General features: G+C 39.7%; 1 protein-coding gene across 1 annotated transcript; it reads left to right on the top strand.

The window, feature by feature from the left end:
- The first annotated feature begins 230 nt into the window (after nt 1-230).
- LOC145435568 (uncharacterized) lies at nt 231-17,843 on the top strand. The gene is made up of 4 exons (XM_080312852.1): nt 231-355; nt 13,193-13,940; nt 15,303-15,473; nt 16,855-17,843. The coding sequence occupies exons 2-4, from the start codon at nt 13,197-13,199 to the stop codon at nt 17,560-17,562; spliced, it is 1,623 nt and encodes a 540-aa protein (XP_080168978.1). The 5' UTR covers nt 231-355; nt 13,193-13,196; the 3' UTR covers nt 17,563-17,843.
- Nucleotides 17,844-24,734: the final 6,891 nt, after the last annotated feature.

Raw genomic sequence — 24,734 nt, 5'->3', positions numbered from 1 at the left:
GAGCTCAGCGCCTAATTACTACAATTACCATTCTCTGTAAGCAACCCAATATCTCGCGGTGGGATTCGCCTTCCCTTCTTTACAATGTCGTAAAGGTATCGCGCGAGTGTCATTGTTACGCTCGCGAGTTAGGCGCAGGATTGATTGCTTTGGGGTGTCGCAAACGAACTGCGACTTATTAATGAGTTTAATTCGGGATTCTGCCTGGGACGGCTATCCGTGTCACCTTTGATACCTTCTTTCTTGCTTTCAGCTCGGTGTTAATTTAGTCGATAGACTCGTACAATGGTTTATTGGTGAATAGCTGGAATTATTCTGCGAAGCGCCCAGATCACAGCAAGTTGTCCCGCTCCCGGTAAGTTACGCACGTGTTCTGAATTTCATGACCGGTTATTCACATGTCCGCTATAAGTCGTCGAATAATACTCCCGGGACAATAACTGTTGATATCGTATAGCGAAAAGTTCGGCGCGAAAATTCAAGGTACGGCAGTTCGTGCTATTACAAAAAATCTCGTAAGTTACGACTAAGCCCAACACAATGAATCGAAGACACAATGGCAAGAAGCGTTTCTTGCGTAATTTCTTAGGTGATATTTCCGATACCCTGTCATGCCGCACCGTACAACATTAGTATTGTTTAGTAACCTACTGGCTTAATTACGGCGTAAATGGGCTAGCGAAAACATCCGTTATTGAAATTAATGGCTATTTCAAAAGAAGCTATTGCCCCTTATACATCGTTTGGTAATTATGAGTGCATGCATCAAACTTGTTTAGCTGCGAAAGAATACATCGAGTGCGTACGTTCCGTATTATGTAATAGCACGGTATCAATACTTCATTAGCCGTGGAAATTTATTGCTAAAGCCAGATATGTAATAGAGGTCCGGAGTATTATTCATGCCAATCGTCCACGTTTAAGAGTAGAGTACATGCTTTAGCTTGTGTCTTAAGATAAATTAGTGTCAATGCGTAAATTGGCAAATATTTTCAAGTCGAACTTACACAGATTAATGTGATTGAATCACAAATAGTGTGAGAAGGGCTCCGGATACATTTTGTGGCTTCTCGTGATATGTTCCTTTTTGAAATTAGGCAGTTTATAAGCTAAGGTTTGATATGGTTACTTAAGTCTACAATGTAGACTCTACATCGATCTTAATAGCTGGTGGGTAAATGTTTTTATCTTGAACTATCATAGAAGCTATACATAATCGCTCATCAGGTTCAAGCGGCTAGTCACTCGAATGGGTGCGTAAATGGTTTTACGGTCACCGCGCTTACTGAAATGACACGCACGTTAATTTAGCTTCGAGAAAGCGAGTTTCGTGATTTGATTCTATATCTTCCGACAGCTTGTTCTTTGAAATGGCCTTTACCAATGGAAGTTGAGCGAGTTCAAAACTATCAGCTACCCGCAATGCTGAGGTTCAAAATACATAGCAAAGAAACAGAAACTTTATTCTTGATGGCGCTGTTATGCTGAAATAGAGCGTTTTCAAACTGCAATTTTTGATATTTCGGTATTCAATCGGAGGACAATATTTGGTTTGAGATATATACGCGCATGTGCGACCAGCACTTACATGCGTACATTATTTCATATTACATGTACATCGAGAATACCGCTAGCGGGATTTTTCGGAATGAGTTCCTCCAGATTGAGACTGGTGCAGACGATCTATATTCAAGTTAGTGTTAGTGCTGATGATTCAAAGGTTCGCGTTTGCAAGAGATATACTCAAGTCTGGCTTCTGCGCAGTGAACTTTTGGGAAGAAGATTATAATTTTTCACAAACATTACCTAGGGGTCGGGAAAAATCGTATACCTGAGTGATTCGATTTCGAATCGAACCTTAGTTTTCTAGGCGAATCGAGTATTCGAGTATCGAGTATAGGTGCAGTAAACTAAATTAAAGATATTTTGATATTTTCGCCTTAACGACATTTTTGCGAGTCAATCACTATTATTTCATACAGACGCCGCTTGCGCCAGCGTGCCAAGCCTTGTGTTACACCAACTAGGTGCTGGGGTTGATAACACGTAGGGTTGCATTTAAAACAAAAATCAATTTAAAACAAGCATGTTTAAAAGAAGCCCTTGTTTGAAACGTGGTTTCTATTTTTTTCAAGTCATGGCGCGTCGAATATTCAATTATGACGGCATAGGGCATTGTAGTTGACAGTTGAAAATATAAGGCAAATATTGACGAGATAGGCTTCCAACCCCTGTTATATGCGGACCAAAAATATTTTTGAACCGGGACTACATCGTTATTCAGTATTTAAACGGTAGAGGTCATCATCACCAGAACATTCATTTCGTACCAATGATCTATATCTGCTTACTATAGCTTTTGAACCGACTATTTCGAGGTTGCCAACCATCTCATATCGTACACGTTGGCTGTATCGGGTGGTAATCGTCCGCAGGCTCATACGACATGTTTTTTGGAAAGTATTTACACTCTTATGGCAAAATCATACAACTTGAATAATCACAAGTTTTTTTTATTTTTTTAAAAAGGCCTTTGTTTATAACACTGTTTAAATCATGAGAATTTTAAACAACCATTTGTTTTAAATGCAACCATAATTTATAGGCTCACATCAAAAGAAAAGAGTATCAAACAGTGTTGGGATCAAGTTACTACCTTCGAGTCACGAGTCAACTCAAGTCATTGCACATTTTGACTCGAGTCAAGTCAAGTCAATCGATTTTCGAAAGTGACTCGAGTCAAGTCAAGTCACCCGTTTTTTGGAGGTGACTCGAGTCAAGTCGAGTCAAGTCAAGTCAAGTCCCGAGTCAAGTCACAATTCAAGTCAAATTGAATTTTCGAAGTATGAGGGATGATTCAAAGTCATTACATTTTGGTAGTTGTGTGTGTGAATGACAGATTGATTGGTGATATATTTTGAATCAAATAACAAGTACTAAGTTAAATACACGTGCAAAAAGGCGTTGTATCGCTCACGCACGCTTAGAGCTGCTAATAAAATACGTGAGCCATAATAGAGGATCGAATACGAAACGCCGAGAAGTTGAAATAAATTGATATGGTACAATACACTACCCATCCACACATCCGTGAGATAATAAGCGTATAAACTATATTCATTCGATTCAAATCATACAAGAGGGTTGGCTAAGGTGGGCACTTCGCGATGTAAGCACGGAGCCGTCTAACAAACAGAGATACGTTACTATTAGATTATTCAACAGCAAGTACATAAACGTAAGCTGTGATCATTTGTTTTCGTTCAATTTATTTGTGATGTAACAATAGAGGATCAGTGAAAAGTACAATCAGTGAATGACTGATTGCTCTCACAAGTCACACGGCGAATCGCGAACAATCCGAACATCAAATAGATGCAGCGATTCAATCGACACCGTTTACTAGATGACTTCAAATTTACTCGTAAAGTTTGCTCCGAGTCACGACTCAATCCACATTTCTGAATCGCCGAGTCGAATCAAGTCAAGTCATGTTTGCAAAGTGACTCGAGTCAAGTCAAGTGATGCGAAAAAGTTGACTCGAGTCTGACTTGAGTCAAGTCATGACTCGAGTCAACCCAACACTGGTATCAAACAAAATAGCCGTCGATAAAATAACTCGTATGGCGAAATGCGTATCATTCAGGTACTCAAAGGAAATCACCTTTTCTCTACTCGTCTCGGCTTCGCTAGAAAACTCAATTTCGATTCGAATCATTGATCCCAGCCCTACTAACTTTCTAATCAAAATCCCAGAATTTTGCTACTTTCTCTTACAATGGCAGAACGAAGTTAATTCAACAGAAAACTGACACAAACCTTGCATTACTAAAATTATACTAATTCCCGATCCTTTGCTTGAAAGACCTCGCTATTGTGGTGGTAAATGATAAATCGGGTCGTTTCCCATTCAACCGCAAATTCTAATGAGATCCGGTCATGCAAAATCGTTTCTCGGCTGTGAAGAGCAGTTCAACAATATTGGCTGCGAATATGAGCCTCTTACGGGCCGAAAACCTTCCCAGACTATTGGAATATATCAGCATGCTCATTCAAGATATTATCAAGCTTAGACAAATATTAATAACAGTGTCTGACTCCAAGGAATCTGTTTGAATTGGCCATATAATATTGCATGACGTCATGTAATCGTATTCACATTCGCATTAATAAATAACCCTTCAAAAAAGTTCGTGTTTTTACGAAACCGAACCTTTTAGGGTTTCGCATCATCCTTATCCCCATCCAAGCAATATTCTTGACAAAGATGGCTCATGATGAATAGCATACACCTATATCTTCTTTTACCTGCACGTCCGTAGATCATTACGAATTACATCAAGTATACATTCTTCTTTTCGTCAATTATGAAAATGCTTTGAATACAATATTACTGGGAAAGCTTTTAATCATTCGACGACTGATTCGTTTCATATGCATTGTTCTCTCTAATTTTTGACGAGTCTGCGCACACTCACCCACTCACTGCGCAGACCCTTGGACAACAGTGCGTAACGACTCGAAAAAGTTCATCATTTCGGATTTTTTGTGCGCTGAGACCGTCTCAGCACTGCGCATTTGCGCATTTGCGCACGTGCGCAGCTTAGAGGGAACATTGTTCATATATATCACTAACGCGATAGTCTATCGCCAATAGTGTATATAAGTATAGCTTCATGTGTCTTAAGGTGTCGAACCGATATGCTTTCAATAGAGTTTCTATGAGTCTTGCTATCCATGTCAGAAATCATATTGGTGTTGATTCTTGTTTAAATCATATAGTATTTTCCTCAACTTGTTTCTAATAAGTGCTGAAATTTTTTTCGGCTATTTATGATTATTAAGTTTGCCTATAATCGATATGTATACCGCGTAACTCCTCTCTCAAATGTTATACCAGAGAAGTTAGCTCAAGCTAACTGACATTAGACACGCTTTTCCAAATGTTTAGTTTCAAAATGTTCAAAAGATCCATGTGTCGGTATTATATAGCATGCTTGTATTTCCAAATATTCATTTAAATACAGTCGGCTCCGCTTATTTCGAACAGTGTGATTCCGCTCACATTTGGCTGAATTAAGCGGATAAAATGCTTTGTCCGAGTTAAGCGGAATTGTTTGCTACATGGTCGTGCGCAAAGACACACAACGCAGTTCAAATAAGGTAATACTGTGCAATAAATTAGTTACAGCTGCGCGATATTGCAATAATTGGCGCAGATCGCATAGAACGAACATTAGTTATACTCTCCGGTTAGTTGCATTGTACAGTGTATTCGATACCAAACCGTTAAAAAAATATCTTGTCAATGCCAATAGAATGAATTTGTGTGTCATTTAAAAATCTCACATTGCCTTGTTTTATTTTGTTATCTCCGTGCCTATGCGCTATGGATCTCCCGCATTTGAATTTTGTACTTTCCTCGGTGTGACCTCATAATAAGCGATGCCGATTGCTGATAAACTTAGTTTATTTTATTGCTCGCATTATTGCTGACGGTAAGCGGTAACCCCTTATGAGCGTCAGCCGAAAGGCTTTGGGAATAAATATGTATTTATTATTAAAATGTATCAAAAAAGACTGCATACTGTATTACTGTGTAACACAGCACGCATATGGTCTTCAAATAGTCCCTTTTTATATCCCCATCACCGCAACTAGCTGGCGAACTGTAAAGGAAGCGTCTTTACTTTTTTCTGCGATTATTTAAGTGAGCAATTTCACTTTTTCTGTTAAACTTTTCCGTAGATATGTGCTACAAGGTGCACGCAATTGCGAGCGAATATGAAGCTTCCACGGCCTTGTATGAGTTCATTGTCGATTGCTACTGCCTGGATCGTCATTGGTTCACTATAAACACTCATCTTGTGTTAAAACGAAAAAAATAACTGTCGATTGTTCCATGAACTAACGACAGTAATTTCGAGCCCGTGTCCGGACTAACCGATCTTTTGTTCCATTCCCGAGCATTTTGGCCGAATAAAGCGGTTGTCCTGGTTAACCAGTGTCCGTATTAAGAGGAGTCGACTGTATATGTATTTTGATGTTCGACTCGCACTTCCATAAATTTTGATAGTTGCGATGCACGATATACGTAGAGTACGCCCAACAAAACAGAAAGTGTTTAAAATTCAATATTCAAATCACTCAAATTCACTTAGTGTCACGTAACACGTAATGGCGTAATATACTTCGAAACGCACGGGCAAAGCCAATTTAAGACACCGCGCACAATGCGATCATTAATCCTTAAAATACCAGCATCGCAAGGAAGACCCTGTAAATCAAAACGAAAGTTCAAAATGTCGGCAAACCAGAGTCATCAGGTGTCGAAATACACGAGGTAATGAATCCGAAATACAGAGTAATTTACAGAAATTTGCGAGCAAGCACTGAAATTATTACACCGCGCACTTTCAATTGATTGCTGTTCGCGGCGCGTAACGCTACTTGCTGCAAATAGCCGAGATTCATTTCCTTTCCTTGAAAGTTACATAAAAATGAACTGCGGCTCATGGAAACCTGATTTGCGCGGTATTCGGCCTTGTAGCGGGCATGTGGTATGAATTTACGATATGGTATGAATATACGATTGATATGTTGCTGTTAGCAGTTGGATAGGATAAGCATAGGCTAAGTACGTTTTAGGTTGAAATCCTATTCTTGGAGTGGTTCGACCAAGTCATCAGATGTATTGAAGTTACCATTTGGATGCTGTTGCGATAATTGGGCTTTTTTTAAAAATCTTATGTCCTCTTTTAGTGAATAATCTCTATCCATTGGAACACGATGGACATGATGTTTTACGCGAATTAAATCATACTACGCTGCGGGATTTATCCTGATATTGATATTTTTACAGAGTTTATCAGTCTTTGGCGTGGTTCTTGAAAAGTCGAAAGTCCTACGGAAATATTAACTTGACGCGTGGTCAGTGTGACCATCTAAGTGATAATTGGCGTCAATACACATACTTAGTTTTTCAAGTAGTATGTGGAAAACGAAACTGCAACGACAAGAGCACGGGTGGCCAAACTTTTCGGCCAGGACGGCACATGTGGTTTTCCAAACCACTGCGCGGACCACTTGAGCACTGATGATCTCTGTTAGATTAGCTAGATTAGGTGGCGGCGAACGCAAGACTTCTTACTACGCACGAAAATCGCAGACATTATGTCATGAAGATTCAGGGCGCTCTCATGTCCCAGCCGCGCTCTCATAATAGCTACTAAAGTTAGATTCAGTTCTGTACATTAGGCGTATATTGAACCACGAAATTGCGCGAAGCCCGAAAAATATATTCAATTTGAATCAATCGACCGTGAAATACTCCAAGTGATGTTGATTAACATTTAAATCTGGGGGGCATTGCGCCCTTCTTCGCTCCTGGATACGGTATTACTACGAAACTATTGCTTTTTTAGTCATATACCACATTTAGCGGTCAATGTTTTCAAAGTTTTCCCTGACCTTGTAGGTTCACAATCAATTATGAGGGTAATTCATATTTTGATAATGTAACTTACTGCAAAAATTAGAGCGTAGGCCACTTAAAACCTTCTCGCGGGCAACGGGTTGGACACCTCTGATCAAGAACATTTGATAAACTGAATATGACATATGCACTTGACGTAATTACGATCGCTGTTTCAAGTTTCAACATTCTTTTATTTGTATATAATTTTTCAAAATAGTATACAGTGCTGTGCGAAAGGATGAGGTACCCAAAATATCAGCAACCAATTCGATGATCAATTGTTACCACAATTCCGCAAAAAAATTTATGCCCCTAACCCATATCTAATTCATTCATATCCAAGTAATGCTCAGAATCTTATATTTCCTTTTCGATAAAGCAGGTAATAAAAGATGCCGATCCCCCGCAAGCCGCCAGACAGTGCTGGTCATTTCTTCTCTCAGAAATATATCATAGCGATGTGTAGTGTTACGTCTTGCCCGACCTTAATGCTGGCTTTATATAATTGTTCAGATGCACCAAGTTTATCATTATTGACACGAACAATTCATCATGACTATGGTGATGCTCGCTGTAATCGCACTAGCCGGGCGCATAACGTACAAAGTATACAATGCAGTCTGCTTTTGAGAATGATGCTCTGACATGACGAGTGCATTGGCAGATTGCAATTACAATTATTTCATTCGAGTCTATGTGATTGGTCGTGTGATAATTGAGTGCATAATGGGATGATGAAATGTGCTCTCTTGCGGATAACATGAATTCCTGATTAGGTGGCTGGATGATTCATTTACTAACCGAAGTCGTGAATTAATATAGGTATTTTTCATTCCATGAATTCTACACGATCGAACTTGACGTTGCTCTGATCATCGTTAATTGTTGCTCTAAGTAGGCCTGCTGTAAAACGAATTTTAACATCATAATTTTACCTGCATATAGTTTGTGTGCCAGAGGAGTAATCCACCTGTCGTGGCAACTGACGGTAGATCACTGCAGTACAAGCTGCATTTATGTAACGGTAGGTCTTTTATGAAGCATGATAGCCAGCCGCATTACTGCGGCCCGGGGCAAATGAAAGCACCGTATTATTGTATCGTCCCATAACCATTGCTTATTTCAGAGAAAGTGGACTGTAGCCATTCGTCTAGTGTAGCAGTTGTACAGTAGAATTCTTGTCGTAATAGTCTAGGCATGGAAATTCAAAATAAGGTGCCTGCAAAGTACCCCGATTTGTGAATTTCAGGAGCAATCCTAACGATCGTATCCAACCTAATCAGTAGGTACGACTTGCGGAAACCTTTCAAATAGCAACGACCAACGTCAAACCCTTTCAGGGGCTACGTCAAATGTTGTTGAAATAATTTCTGCGCAGTCATGATATCGGTAACATAAGGATCGCATCGTTGCGACCATTTCATTTCATAAGGCAATTCATCAACTCGAATACTACGTCATTTTGACTGAATTTTAAGATTAGAGCGTCACAACTTCGACTTCAATAGTTCTATCCTTACGACTTATTCTTGTGTTGATATTCATAGTATTTCGACTACATTCGCCATTTACGTTTGAACCAGAACGATATTCGTTACTGTGATTCCATTTCTTCCGGCTTGTAGCACGGCCCACTTCTAGGATTTTTGAGATATCCTTAACAGACGGGGGGAGGTGTCCTAAATAAACCTCCACCACTTCGGTAGGAAATATGGAGTCGACCTCGGCCGGATTCGAAAGCAATTGGTGCTGGAACTGGGGAGCCTACCACTCTGCTAGAAGTAGCCTAAAATCTGAGGAAAGCGACAAACCCATAACTACAGCACGCACATTATAAGAGCTAAGTCAAAGTCGAAATATTTTCCGGCAAGCATATTATGACAAGAGGTTTATACACTGTGCTGTCGAGAATAGGTTTGTAAAACTCATCTTGGTTGAACAACGCGAGTTGCTGCCAACCGGTAACTTTCACATCCGCTTAACTTCCCTTATGTATGGTTAGTTTCGGAAAGTCGATTGATCGCCTGGATAGGCTCTATGCAACGCGTGCATTAAGGCAACATCAGCTCGTATGTGATCCACGCAATATGCATATCGAGACACATTCAGATTTGTAATAGTCGAAACGTATCTCCATGGCACGCAACCCTAGAACCGAGATCATATATACACACTAATTACGAGTGTATCTGGATATCTTCAAACTATCTGATCAAATGCACTATAAACCTTGAAATGGAATTGCAAAGATGTAATATGGTCAGTGTCGTTGTCAAACTGAAATCGAGGATACATAGGCGTTGCCCAGGGAGAACATTGAAATATGAGCTAGATAAAAACGTTGGGTTGGTTATAATATCGATTCGCCGACACCATACATCAATTGTTACTTAGTACCTTTGTAGGGTTATATCCAAGTATATATTTATACATAATTAAATAGTATTCCTGGATACTTCTACGCGTGAATCTGCGTTAAAAACTGACCAGTCATGATTTTGTCACCCAAGCAGTCCGTGTAGGACGTATGATCACTAAACATACCACCATACCATACCGTACGCATAATCCGTTTATAGCTGTTCAAAAAACGCCATCCGCCTACGCCAGGCCCTTATCCGATGATTTTCGGTGCTATCGCTATCAGGAAGTCAAGGCAACGACTAATGAGGGTTATCGATGAAGGTGGCGGGGAAATCATATCGCAGCACAGTCAGGCTACTATGCTAACGGATGCATACGCGTAGTAAATAAGACACGGCTTATCCGTAGAGATTCCGCGTTTTGGTGAAAGTGTTTGTGTTTGAGAGATTAAGCATGTAACTTGTTTCATCGGGCATTGTGTAGGAAATGTTCTATACTTGGTTCGCAATCGCAAAATATTTGACATCGTTACACTAACGAAATGTATATTCTTCTGTATGGACTTAAATTTCAGTGGAGTGCTCGGTACAACATTTGCGATGTCGTCTCTTTGAATAGTTTCTTGGACGTACATAACTTCAATATACAATTGAATAAAATATTTATAAGGAAATAAACCAAACATTTCTGGCTGCCACTCGTCAGGGGTAAACGTCAGTAATTACTAGAGTACTGAGAACATGATGACACGATTGTTGATACACGATGTCCAATTCTCTGCTAGTTGCTGAGGATTACTCCCAATGAATGTCAGCCTAAAATATATACGGGTTCATTTCAATATGAATATATCATTCAATTGTTATGTATTTCTTATCATTTCACGACAAATAATCTGGAACGTCATTTAGTGCGAAATAGATCACTCATTAATTTCTGGGGGTACTGTCTCAGTTTACCAGGCATTTATAAATAGTAGACGATATACAGCTGGTTGTTGATAGCGGAAGGTGCTTAAATTACATCACGCTATATTGGATGCATACCCCGAGTTCAATATGTACTGCATCGTAATTTCGCACCAATATATATTGCTACTAAAATATTCACTCGTTACATAAATATGGTATTGAATAAGCGGGGTGTGATGAATGGTGTGCGGTGTCTTTGTCCTGTATCTATGTAGGATGCAGAACTAACCAGGTCTGTTCCAGCTGTAAGGAGGATATTAGCATAGGAATTAATTCAACGTTCTGTTCACGTACATGCTCGGTTTATGCTTCAATCTTCGCAAACGAATCCAGGAACGTTTTACAGGGGTGTCAAACTCAAATTGCGTCGCGGGCCGGATTGAAACCTTCAGGGCACTCGCGGGCCAGGCCAATCAAATAATTCCGAAGTGTTACCTCAAAATCCATACATTTGTTTTGCACTTGAATACTCAATTATTAAGTCTATATACAGAATAACATAACATGGTTATCATGAACCACGTGGTTTTATTCTATCATAACCTTTATTAGTAAACAATGGAATTGGCATAATTACGACGATTGGCCGGTTGAATAAATATATGAACAGCTAAAACAGCGGTGTTGCCGACAACATACGTTGGCATATGGCTGTGATTTCTTTGTTTTTTGTCGTAATCTGACAATATAGTTCCGTGCATGCATTGTGAGGAATACAAGCTATTTAACCGCAGAAGCAGACATTGAAATTTGGTGCATTATTATTATATCGCGATTCGGGTTTCTCTGGAGGCCGAGAAACCGGTAAGTCATAAGTGAAATAGGATGGCGACCAGAGATATTTAAATTATATTTTCGTGTCATCATTATATTCTCCATGTAACCTGCATATACCGATTTCTAACTGACGTTTTTATTTCTGCAAATAACTATACGTTTTGGTCCATTTTCCATTAATTGTGAACTCACTGTGCACATTTTTGCACTCTCGGAATTAGGTGTGAATTGCAGCGAGTTGTGGCTGATTGTGACTACAGTGTAACAGCAGCACCACTGTCAGATGGTTATTATGTGGCTTATGAAAATAGTCGACGTTTGCTGTCTTTAAGGATAATTTAATGTCAGTATTATTTCGTAATAGGATCTCTACATTTGTGAAAAATGCGCTGTATAATACAGCCTATTTTCAGAATTGCTTCGCGGGCCGCATGTTTGACACCCCTGTTCTACACAATGAACATACTCATGAAATAGCAGAATTCCACCGTATTATCTTAACATCTATACCAGTGGTCCTTAACCATGTCGCCGGCGCTCCCTTGGGGCGAGTTTGGATTTCAAAGGGGGATATGTAGGCATTAGGATGTTATGAAGGCGCCGAAATAAAATCGCGTAACAGTACAGATGGTGAAGTAGTTGTAAGAATACAAAGTTCTATAGTTAAATATATCCTTGAGATACCATTGCAAAATTCATTCATTCATTCATTCCAACAAAATTCATCAACTATCCATATCTTTCGCCTCGCATTGCGCGAAATATACCGATCATGTATCTGATGTTTCCATGACTGCAGTGGTTACTATATTTTATCTAGAAGGTGTTTTTTGAGATGCGTATATTTGTCCTGATTGTGACTAGAGAGAAACCATAACACCGCTGTCGGATGATTATATTGTAGCCTGTGATCTTGACATTTGCTGCATTCTGGGAAGTAGTTCTTACAATAATATCCCAACATTCGTTAAAAAATTTGCTATTGCAAAGATATTTTTCAATCTACTCACAATTGCTTTGCGGGCAGGCTGAAATCGTCTGACGGGTCGGATGCGGCCAGTGGACCGGGCCGTATGTTTGACACCCTTGATGTAGGACTATTAACGTGGACGGGTTAGCAAATAAGTCGGCCCGGAAATTTCGAAACTGATGCAACCCATGATGTTATCCGCGCCTAATAGTAATAATACGCACCCAAAGGTAAAACTATTATCATGGTTGAAATTCTTTTCCCCAAGCTTATCTAGGCGGGGTGCAACTAAGTCGAATGAAACAAAGTGTTGAGTATGCATTCAATAACGTCGTTTACTGCATAACAGAAATTCGCATTAACGATTTGTGAAAACTCTAATTTTACTTGAAAAGAAATGCAATTACTGTGCACCATCTGAAATCACTTCGTACATGACCGATTGTGAACCACTGGTTTCGGTATTAGCAGCACAGGTATTACCATCATAGGAATTACCATGCACACGATCTGAAAGCCAGACTTCAATGTATATTGACACGATTTAGAGTCTTATACTATATGATATTGTGCAGATAAAATTTAGAGCCTATAGTTTTGATTAAACGTATAATTCACTTTGTCGGTGCGGAGGGGGATGAACTCATTCCGAGCGTTGAAACTCAAGCTACCAGAAGACTTACCATCAATCAACGGGGAAGACGGGGACTATTCGGGAAATGGTAGTAGCATGGCGAATTATATGGAACGAAGAGATCCGTCATTATACATCGCCGAAAACCTGCTGTCAAACTGTTACAATTCCATGAGCGAAAGGGACAAGCTGATATGCAAAGACTTCAGTACATTTTACGCCAACTTTTCACGCCTGTCGTCCGTATTCCAAGGCATCCGCTTTGATACCAATGAGAAATTTACCAACAAGCCAAGGTACCCGCACGCAGACCACGGTATTCAGGCGAACTCTCAAAGCCGACTATTTCCTCCGGTGCCGCCCTTGATCTACGTCCCTCCAATAGGTCATATCCCAGACATGGAAGAACTAATGCGTTCTAAAGCGCCCGAAGCAGGAGCGCGTGGTCTCAAAATTGCAGCCAAGCACAAACTGAGCCCGCCTAAAAAATACCAACATACCCAGAAACGCCACCTATCAGGTGTAACTTCGCCCGTAGATTACAGCGTGAAATGCCCGACGAAACGGTGCAAGTCGAACCACGTTAAGAGCAAGAAAGATTGCAAAAAGAAGTGCGAAACGCTGGGCACGCAAAATACGGAACCCGGCGCCATGCATGAAGATTGTGAACGGACGGAGGGATGCTTCAGATGTCATTACTGCAGTAGGAAATTCTCCTATATTTGCCACATGAAAGTGCATGAGAGGGTTAGTATATCAGCCATCTACTTTTACGAAGTTGTTCGTATCCTCCTGTAGCAGTGACAAGGGCTGTGTATCATATTTTATACAATGACTGGCTGCCTCTATCAATATCGGTTTGCATTAAATAGACAGTTAAGTAGTGTTGCAATCACTATTATCGAACCCCATATTTATTTATATTACAATATAGTTTATTTTTTTATTTTTTATTTATTGCCTATACCATGATGTAGTGCGGACGGATCGACAATTTCTCTGATCCGACTCCGATCCTGTTTTGAATTCTCTGGTCCGAATCTTAGGCCAGCTTCTAGAAATGATCGTGATGCGGTCCGAAAAAACTCTGATAATAATTATCTAAACACACAGGTTGGCATTGAATGTGATTGAAACAAAAGAAACAGGAAATTCAAAACGAATCGACCAATTCCAACCCTAACCTGAAGTATTTATGTTAACTTGCACTTGGCCGGCGGTTTATTTCCATGAACTGTTCAATGTAACTATTGATGCCAGGGTGGAAGAGGCTGCCCGTATTTTTGTGAAAAAGTAATGACCCTGCTCCGAACCGACTCTGGCGGTATCGGAAAAAAGTGACCATCCGGCTCCGGTCAAAAATCAGAAAATTCGGCTGGATATCCATTCGGGCTTCGGTCTATGCCCCACTCTACCAGGTTACCGTGTCTCCTGTTTTGCTAGCATAGCATAGCCATAGTTTGACCAGAATTTGGTTAGGTTTTACGTAGCTTCGACCTAACGCAATCTGTGGACTAGATCAATGCACCAAGATACTGAACTGGTTTATTGTCATCGATATTATTAATACCATCATCATCATTAATTGTGGAAAATGAAACAATAATGGCGTTTCACACCTTATCAGTCTGGTGGGCCAAGCCCAAAAATCAGTATCACAAATCAGGTGACTATACAAACGGCATAAATTATCCCATTGTTGTAAGGATATATAGAAATAAAGGCGATGTAAGTCTTGCAGTCTATTTCATTCACCTGTTGGTGATTCCAAAGTTGCTGTGGGCACTGGCTTCTCATGTAAAATGCATTTGAAAGTCAATATGATAAATATGTGTGACGGTGTTGATAAAAGCTAACTTTAACAACTATTTAGTTGTTAAAGTTAGTAACGAAGATCTTCCTCTTTACTTGAATAACGACGGTAAATACTTTGACCACCTCTGTCTGATAGGCGCGCGAAAACTTACATGGAACTTACTATAGCTTAATTGTTGTTAGAAAAATGGCCGTGATAACCCCGATTCCGGAAATCAGTGACTATTTTTTATCGCATCGATTCCTAATACCAACTAGTCCATGTTTCAAAGAAGATTTATGTCGGCTTTGCAGGTACACACAGGAGAGAAACCGTATTCATGCGAGCTCTGCGACCATCAGTTTAGTCAACTGGGATCGTTGACGGTGCACATGAGAATCCACACCGGCGAGAAACCTTACCAATGCGGGGAATGCTGGAAAAAGTTTCGTCACGTCAACAGTCTCAGGCGTCATCAACGACAGGTGATTCTTAATGCTTATTCCGGATTAGGTTCAATATGAAATTTATTAAATATAGTATAGTATATTATGATTTCAAGATAGCCTACCTACCCATAACAGTAAATTTGAGGTATTGATACAGTCATGAAAGGATTCCGGACTATAATTAGACAGAGGCGAAAATTGTATAAAACGATTTAACACCAATTTAGGATTACGTAACCAAACAGATGGCGTCAAAAGTGCGAATACTAAATATTTTGGAGGCTGTGAATGTCGTTTTCTCTTGTCTGCGTTCTTGGTCAGTTGTCCCATATGCTCTGTCACACCCATACACTCAGATGTCCCTGTTATGATTCAACATATCAGCAGACCTGGTCAAACTAACCAGGATTTTAACTTTAGTAGATGTGGGAGTAATGCCAATTTGTCATTTACAAGTTGAAGTAAAATTTTCCAAGTTTTGTCAGAATTACTTCAAGTAGAAGTAGAAAATGAATATATGAAAATTACCAAGCGAGTAAGCCGCATGCTTTTCTCATGTACTCGAAGGTCACGACATTTCAAATGAACGATGCATACCTTTGAACATTAGGGCTCTTCAAAAATGTCTTTTTTTCTCAATTCGTACTGGCTACCTGATAAAATTGTTAGGTTATCTAATTCAAGCCTAAACACCAAAATTAGTTCTATTCCAACCAGTAGCCGCATTGCTACAGGAGAAGAAAGTTTCTATTTATTACATAAAAATAAATAACAAAAAATTTGAAAATTTTCTGTTCACCCAATGAAAGTGATAGGTTGTCTATAGAAACGATGTTCACCAAATTTGGTTCAATTCGAAACAGTGGAAGCGGAGTTATTGCCGTCGAAAAATTTGGATTTGAATAAAATAGTATTTACGTTGGGTACCACTATAATAAATATTTAAAGAATTGGTCACCGCAAATATTATTTTATTCATAATCCAAATTTTTCGAGGGCGATAACTTCGCTTCCACTGGTTGGAATTGAACCAAATTTGGTGAACATCGTTTCCATTGATAACCTTACACTTTCATGGGAGAAGAGAAAATTTTCAAATTTTCTGTTATTTATTTATTTTTATATAATAAATAGAAACTTTCTTCTCCTTAAGCAAGCGGCTACTGGTTGATATTGAACCAATTTGGTGTGTAGGCTTAAATTAGGTAACCTAACAATTTGATCAAGTAGCCAGTACGAATTGAGAAAAAAGTCATTTTTGAAGAGCCTTACTGAACATTTGTCTCAAAATGGATCGCTACTAAGAACATTCCAATGTCTCGATATACAATTGGTATTTTGTACCAAGGAGTATCGTTGGCTATTCATCACGACACCATATTTAGTAAAATTACTTGACTTATATTTTTACTTGCAGGTTCATAACATGACAAGCGAGCAAATTGCGTGTTCCATCGACAAGGTGAAGGACGCCTTGTTCCTGGACAATCAACTGAGAGGCATAAAAAAGCCACCACCCAACACCGGCAGAATCAATTCACCCTCTGTCGCTCAGACGCCTTTCGAGTTCCAGCCATCGCTACAGTTCTACCCCTTGTCATTTCCATGGAGCAACATGCCCGGAAACTGGAACGACACGCTGAAAAACAAGTTTGTGTTCGGGCGGCCGAATCAGCCGAATTCGAAAGTTGCTGACTGGATTCGATCCGTCAAAGAGCACGCGGAAACTCCGACAAGAGAAATAAAAAGCAAAAAAGCTCCGACAACATGGCGTCCGTTCGAAGTCGGTCCAGAGGAAGACAGGAAAGAGACAGAATGTTACTCGAAGCATTCACGCGAGAGATTAACTCCATTCGACACGGTTGACAGATTTCATGGAGTTTGCGACTCTCTCAAATCAACCCCCGTGAATACAAGGCATCCACCGCTTCTGCAGCCGTACCCCAACGACATGGCAGGCCCAGAAGCAGACGCCATTAAAAATCGTAAAGATACGGAACGGACTTCGCCGGGACCGGGGATGAAGGATGACGCGACGGAAGAAGATTCTTCGGCCGATGAAGGATTCTCTTCTTGCGGATCGCCGGAAAGGCTGAGAAGTCCCCGGGCTGATTTTATGGCGTAGCGGAACATGTCAAACTCACGCAATGCCGGTTTTATCGACGTTACGTTTTCGCACCCGAGTACATTTTTAATTGCTTCATGCCATCAATCACAGTCTTGTGGTAGATCAATCTCCCATTATTCACCGAAAGACGGTGTCATTCTACTGCCCGAGAAGGGTTGTGGGAAGACTGATGGTTGCCAAAGACAATTCTAACTGAACCTACAATAATGTCAAAGACTCACAGTAACGTGTCACCGCATTGTATCATTTTGCCAAAATAAATATTCAGCCGTAATTCACATATCGGCATATATTGTGCTTTACTGAATAGAACGCAGATGGAACAGCGTTGTTCTGTATGGACATACGATTCATCGTTCTTCGTGACGATATCCGATTGCAAGTTATAATCCAGGCATAGCAAGAAACTAATAAGTTAACTTTCATTTTCCCTGTTAATTACTTGACTTGATCAATCACTCGCCGTTACGTAGATAACGAAGTAAAATAATAAACATTTTTGGAGACCTAAAAATCGGATGATTTACGAGCTTAGCTCTCATTGTTACCATACATACTAGGGATGGTGTGAACCTCTGAAAGGTTCAGGTCTGTGTGAACACGAACGTGAACCTCGTGACGTCACGTGACGTCATATTGCTAATTCGAACCCTTTCTTTCAATGAAGTGATAGCCTAATATGCCCTCTATATTAATGTACACGTTACCTAGCGAAGATTCGGCCCAAATAATGCCACAATGCTGAAGTACATATCGGCGTTGTAAACGTCGCTAAATGTATCAACCGCTGTAATCAAAGGATATAATAATTGTATAAAATCAGTACATTCCGTCGCTTTGCCAACAATTTCGACGAGGACTTACCAAGAAATAAGCTTACGCCTTAACGGTCTTAGCCAGACCGGACAATGTGTTCGGAGTCTGAGTATTGCTACATTTATATTGAGCAGAGTGTACAACGGGTTTCTATACTCTCTACCGATACCACAAACAACAAGTTATGCAGCAGTAGCACGCACCTTAATCGCACGGATTTGGTTTTAATGATACAGTAAAGATATGAAGTCAAGATTGACCCAGTACGACCGTTCGATTTTTTACATCAGAAGACGATATCAATGTCATTGATTGGTTGACTAAGCATCATTCGCTGACTACGTATATCGATAGCGGGTCAGGCTCACAGCAGAGAGTCACTAAATATTCACAAACGGAAAGCTGGATATTCCGAGAGTTTTTTTGCAACAAAGCAAGTAAAACTTTTAAGGCTGTCGAGGTGCATGGGGCATGCTCGTTTAGTGTTGATTTTTTATGCTGCCAGCACCATGCATGGAGTGGCCAGCAGTTGAAATGCAATAAATTTGAGCCAAAGATCTTATAATGGAGTGAAAATTACAATTTACCAAAAGGTTCACAGTGCAGAACCTACCAAGGTTCTGTTGTGAACGCGAACCTCTAAATTTCCGAGGTTCACACACAGAACGCAAACGTGAACCTCACGTTCACACCATCCCTAAACATACGGTAATACGAATTGATGAAGTATCTGTGCACAATCATATTAAATTTGGGGCGCTGATTCCTAAAATATCATTAGCTTTTCACTATTATTGATATTGATGCTCTGTGGGATAGGGGATGGAGAGGGGTAGCCATAGCACAACATAACGAATAGCACGATCACAATTAGTATTCTCTCACCATTGTTAGGCTGTGGTTTCAGGTCATCTATAGATGGATTTGGAGAAATGAAGGACGTTAAGTCATACGTTGTTGCAATCTGCATCAGAGTAGCAGGTATTTGCTACTATCACAAAACCGGATTTTAAGCTATTTCGTTTTTCGTTCAGGGTTCAATTCATTTAGTAGAAGATATCATACCAGAGTCATTTCTTTTTTGGTGTGATAACTTATCATTACCAAATTGGGAAAACATTTTTTCCGTAATAGAAGTGCCACTTGATAGTAGACAATGCAAAATGCTGCCGATTTATTTTGTGTTTATGTATACGCCCGTGATGGAGTAAAGATTTCAAATAAGATAGGGAAAGAACGCAAGCAGTGGACAAGTTATAGCCTGCTAACTGGCATTCTTATAGAGTATAAATATAACGGATGGAGTGCAGTAGTAACATGTGGCAGTTGTCGATGTTATCTTGCGTGGTTCCGGCAGGAAGGCTTATTTCATTTGCCATTCCGATAGTTTGGAAAGAGACAAAACATTTGCTATCGTGTGATAAACAAAGAAAAGTAGCCTACCAAAAGCTTATAGGAAGAAAAGCGCTAACTTATTCAGGTAATCCATCATCCATTGCATTTGTTTGCAGCAGTGAAGCCTGCTAGTGCAAGACCACCACCAAACGCAAGGATACAATGATGATAGGTAACATTGCTTGGACGTTTTCATCCTACTTCTACATCTCATGTTCCTGCTGCCATTGTAGTTGACACTGACGCTGGATGTATAAACTTCATAGTAATTAATTCACAAAATCTGCAACATCACCACTAAGCTGATGGAATCGGTTGTTTTATGATATAAAAGCAACCGCATACAGGATTTGACACTCTGATTGGGTATGCTACTCTCTGACCTTCGCTATCGTGAATATGTGAATGGTTTGTTTGGAGGTGCTTTCAAGTCTAATCAATTACATATTCATCCATCTAGTCTAAGGTTTACACTTAAATTATGGATAGCTACGCTATCTAGAGCTGAGTGAAGCAAAATATGAAGGACATGTCTGACATATTTTAGTCATTCTAGTTTGTCGAAATTACTTAACGCAAGGGATGCCCAACATTTTGCTATTCGCGCCCACATTCCGATTACATAAATGGCTTACTGGCGCATTCCAGCGGACAGTCGTAATGGACCACCTGAACCCCAAATAGCTATGTTAAAATGGCTACTGGGGGACTTCAAATTGCGGACAGCTATGTGGTGTTCTGAGCCAACAATGTTTTCTCGTGAAATATCTAGCGCATGAGGGCGTCTAATTGTAGAGGTGGAACGCAGTACACGAAAATAGGGTTGCTACAAGCAACAAAATCGAAGTAATATGCTATAAAAAGTTACTGATAATTCGTTGTCTTGTCGCCTCAGCGCGAAAATTTTCGAGAATTCATGAATGAATTTCATTGATATTATTGGTACTTGCACAATGCACAATTGCACGTGTTACTAACAAATATTTATCCTTTCTCAGCCCACGTCATCAGATATGTCGGTACAGTTAATTGTGGCCACATAATTAATGATGATACGTCTTCGGGTTTTCATTAATCCCTTTGATGCATGTTGTTATTTCTTGAACCTTCATCAGGATTGGCGGTAGAGAGAAAATGTACATTGGAATCGCTGAAACGTACCAGAAAAGCCTTAATTAATGAGACGTACACGACTCCAAACCAGTCTTGTACAAACTAAACATTTAGTTAGTTTATGGTCAACTAACTAACGGTTTTTCGAGTGGTTCTATTTCTAGTTCTAGTTGCTGATTTTGAAAATTGAGTAGTTGTAATCATAAATTCAATCGTGCTCCTTGACAACCGTCGCGTCGTATTTAACAACAATTCAAGTCTAGTTCAGATTGTGTAGTAATAAATGCGTTCATGTGCGTACATCAGGGGTGGGCAAACTACGGCCCGCGGGCCGCATGCGGCCCGCAACACCATTTTGTGCGGCCCGCGAGCGTGTAAAGAAACTTATTGAAAATATTGATAAAACGCGTACTATACATCGAATTAATGCAGGGACTTGATTAAACTTTTTCGTAGTATATTTCACCATGTTTTAAGGCAGTGGTTCTCAAACTGGAGGCGTGAAAGCATCTGGAGGGGGCTCGAAGCTGAGCTCAACTGAAAAAATATTTCGCGCTTCGCGCAATTTACATGTCATTCATAATTATATGCTATGTATTTAAGTCTGAATTTCATATTTAAAAATCTTTCATCCACAGTCGTAGCCTTCCATGCCATCAAACTACTCGTTAGGTTGGCTAGCATCCTGGCTCCGTTTAGTGATATGACGATAAGGGGTACGCGAAATAGTTCACCATCATAAGGGGGGGGGGGGGGAGAAGGGGGGGCGTATCTTAAGAAGTTTGAGAATCACTGTTCTAAGGTAAATACTTCCTATAATATTTTTTATGTTTAATTTCTGGCGCGGGAGCCCGATCACAAGGCCCACGCAGTTTTAAAGGTTTCAACTGCTAAGCATCACAGATATCCTAAACGAGATTGACATAATTCTGATCACGAGTGTGATTTCAGATTGGCCACTCCAGTTTTACTCATTTCAGTGATGGACTCATAAAAAACGATTCGCGCGTGTCTTAGGTAGATTCGTTCTCTGATGCGTAGAATTGGGTATTTATATTTTATCTACACATAGTAGCAGCGTGCTTGAAAGCTAACATGGTTATGGTGCTATCAGCATTGTGTGTCCTGGAACTGGACAATAAGTGGAATTAGTAAATCTATTACCAGATCGCTGCTCACAGATTTAAATTTCAATCCTGTTCTAAGAATCGGAACAACCGACTTTCATCTCTATAGTTTTGACAAATTGATTATTAATAGGTCGACCAGCCTATGAAATCTCGTCACTGTTTCTGACGCGTGTCGAACAATGTTTGTTTTGTTTTATTAAGCATATATATTATCTCCATGTCATCACTATATAATCAAATACCAATATTGCGTTTTGGTATATAATCCCAATTTTATATAGTGCGGCCTGCGAATAGATTCAAATGTTGAATGCGGCCCGCGAGCTCAAAAGTTTGCCCACCCCTGGCGTACGTACATAGTATGTTATGTAAGATGTCATTGTGACGTAATATAAGCGTGTTTTGTATACTCGGTAATTATGGCTCACGTAATTGGAAATGTAAAATGTTATTTACCTAATTTCCTATGGGTTAGGATTAAGGATATAGGGTGCAGTATGTCGTTGAAAAAAGTATTATAATATATGCACGTGTTGGATTTGCGTATATATTATATAATTGAAGAAATAATATTATTTTTATCGAGGGGCGTAGGAATTAGGATGAGGAGTAAAAACAAAACCGTGCTTTGTCAGATAAGACGTTATATAATATCCAGTGGTCTGGTTAGTTAGCCAGACGAAGTAACGATGCAGCATCGTGATCTGAAATCGTATTGTATATTGCCAACCCACGGATAGATGCGCAAGATGTGAGTCACGGATGAATGCACCGACAAACGTACTGCAGAGCCGGCTAAAAGCAGGCAACTTTGTAGTCCTTGAGCTGGCGATCCAAGCGTCCAAATTTGATGCATCTGGTCTTCATCGTAAGCTATTGATGCACTAATTCCGAAATTACAAATTAAAATCTCGTCAGGGCAATGTAACTGCTCCAAAATAGCCGTTTATGGCCGACTGTTCTGAAAAGTGAGAGCGCCGCAGCAGCATGACCACAACCCGGCTTTTTTACCGTTACATATCTTTTAGCAGGTCACCTTTGAAGCTTTATGGACAAAAGGCATACCATATATATTCCGCTTTTTAGAAGTTGTATCTATATTTCACTTTCAAGTTCGAGTATCATACTTTGAGTTCTAATTACTTTCAGTTTTTTGTCTGTAGAGCATACACGTCGAAACATAAAAACAAGTGTAGTAATGCCTCTATTTTCCGAAAATAAAGCTACAGGTAAATATAACTTCTACGATCCACAATATTTGTTATTAACGTATGCTAATCGCGCAAAGTGTTGAAACCGTATCCGATAAAGCTTGTCCGTAATGCTCTTCGCCTAAACTTGGAGCCTTATAATATGGGTTAGGGCGCCATGCCATGATATTCTCAAAATCGGGGTTTTGTAGTATACAAAGGGTTAGTATCGCATTTTCATATCAATACTATAATTTGAATCCCCTGATGTGAAAGAATGCCTATTCTGTCGAAAATAGATACCTACTGGGATGCATCAATACGAATCAAGCTCTATGCACCTTTCGCATATCTCAATTTGCAGCTTTTGACAGTCCATGCGAACGAATTAAGACTGCTTTCAAAATTACTTACTTACCTGAGTAGATTTAAAGTCAGTCCATTCTTGATATACAATGTTCCGTCCAATTCTTGATATACAATGTTCCGTCCAATTCTCTAGCAGTTGCTTAGGAATAACTCGTGACATCCGAAAATATCCTGGTTTATTTCAATATCAATATACTATTCAATTGTGTAGTTAAGTTGTGTTCCCCCGAGAGTCTTTTCTAATCATTCGCTATATGTAAGTCGGGCTGGTCAAAATCGAGAACTCGAGAGATTCGATCCTGACTCGGGAACGACGCTTGGAGGCGAGTATTCGAGTATCACTCAATATGACTTCATACCAATACGGTTGATGTGGAAGGTTCGAACATGATTTATTTATTCGTTCCACATCATAATAAAATAACCGTTGTATTTTTCCGGTCATGCCTATTTCATTGCACTCTGTGACTGAGCTATGGCTTGATCAGGACTTCACAGAAAATTCACTGAAATCGCAAGATAGTTACACCCAATTTTACCAAAAGTTGTAATAAAAAGTTGCATTCATAATTTTTGGTAAATTATTAGGGTATGAGATACTCGGAAGGTCTCCTTGCAATACCTAACAGTTTAAGATTTGCAGGTTGCATGATTAATGTTATGTTCGTGTATTTACGTTGGTACCGCTTCACTCTATTTTGTATAGGACTATAGTAATTAACGCCAATCATTATTTCCTCGTGTGCCTTGCGTTGTATTTATACCCTGTGTTCTGTCATTTACTGGTCTTTCGTTTAACTGAACTCTGGATCGTGTCGCCTGTCTTAAAGTTATTCTGCTGCACAATATACTGATTTCATATTGCAACCTCGTCGTATGAGTTATTGTTCAAACAAGATCAAGAACATAACAACTATAGTCCGTTTCTTTTCTCGCTATTTAGTCGATCACGATCATGCATATAGTTTTATGTTCTTTAGGTTTGAGTCCTACCCGACAGCAATTCGCTGACAGTTGTTGCAGATATTTCAAATTTGTTACTTTCCCATTTCACGGACGGTCTGGCGGGACTGCCTCAAATTACATTTTTATCCCGGTACGCAGCAAGAAAAATGACGCATTTCTGAAATAATTTCCCCCAAAAAGTTGAACATCA

The sequence above is a fragment of the Botryllus schlosseri genome, chromosome 3 (assembly GCF_051294905.1).
Source record: "Botryllus schlosseri isolate E-star chromosome 3, Bs_hap1, whole genome shotgun sequence".
In the NCBI taxonomy this organism is placed as follows: Eukaryota; Metazoa; Chordata; class Ascidiacea; order Stolidobranchia; family Styelidae; genus Botryllus; species Botryllus schlosseri.
This window is presented reverse-complemented; position numbering and strand designations above follow the sequence as displayed.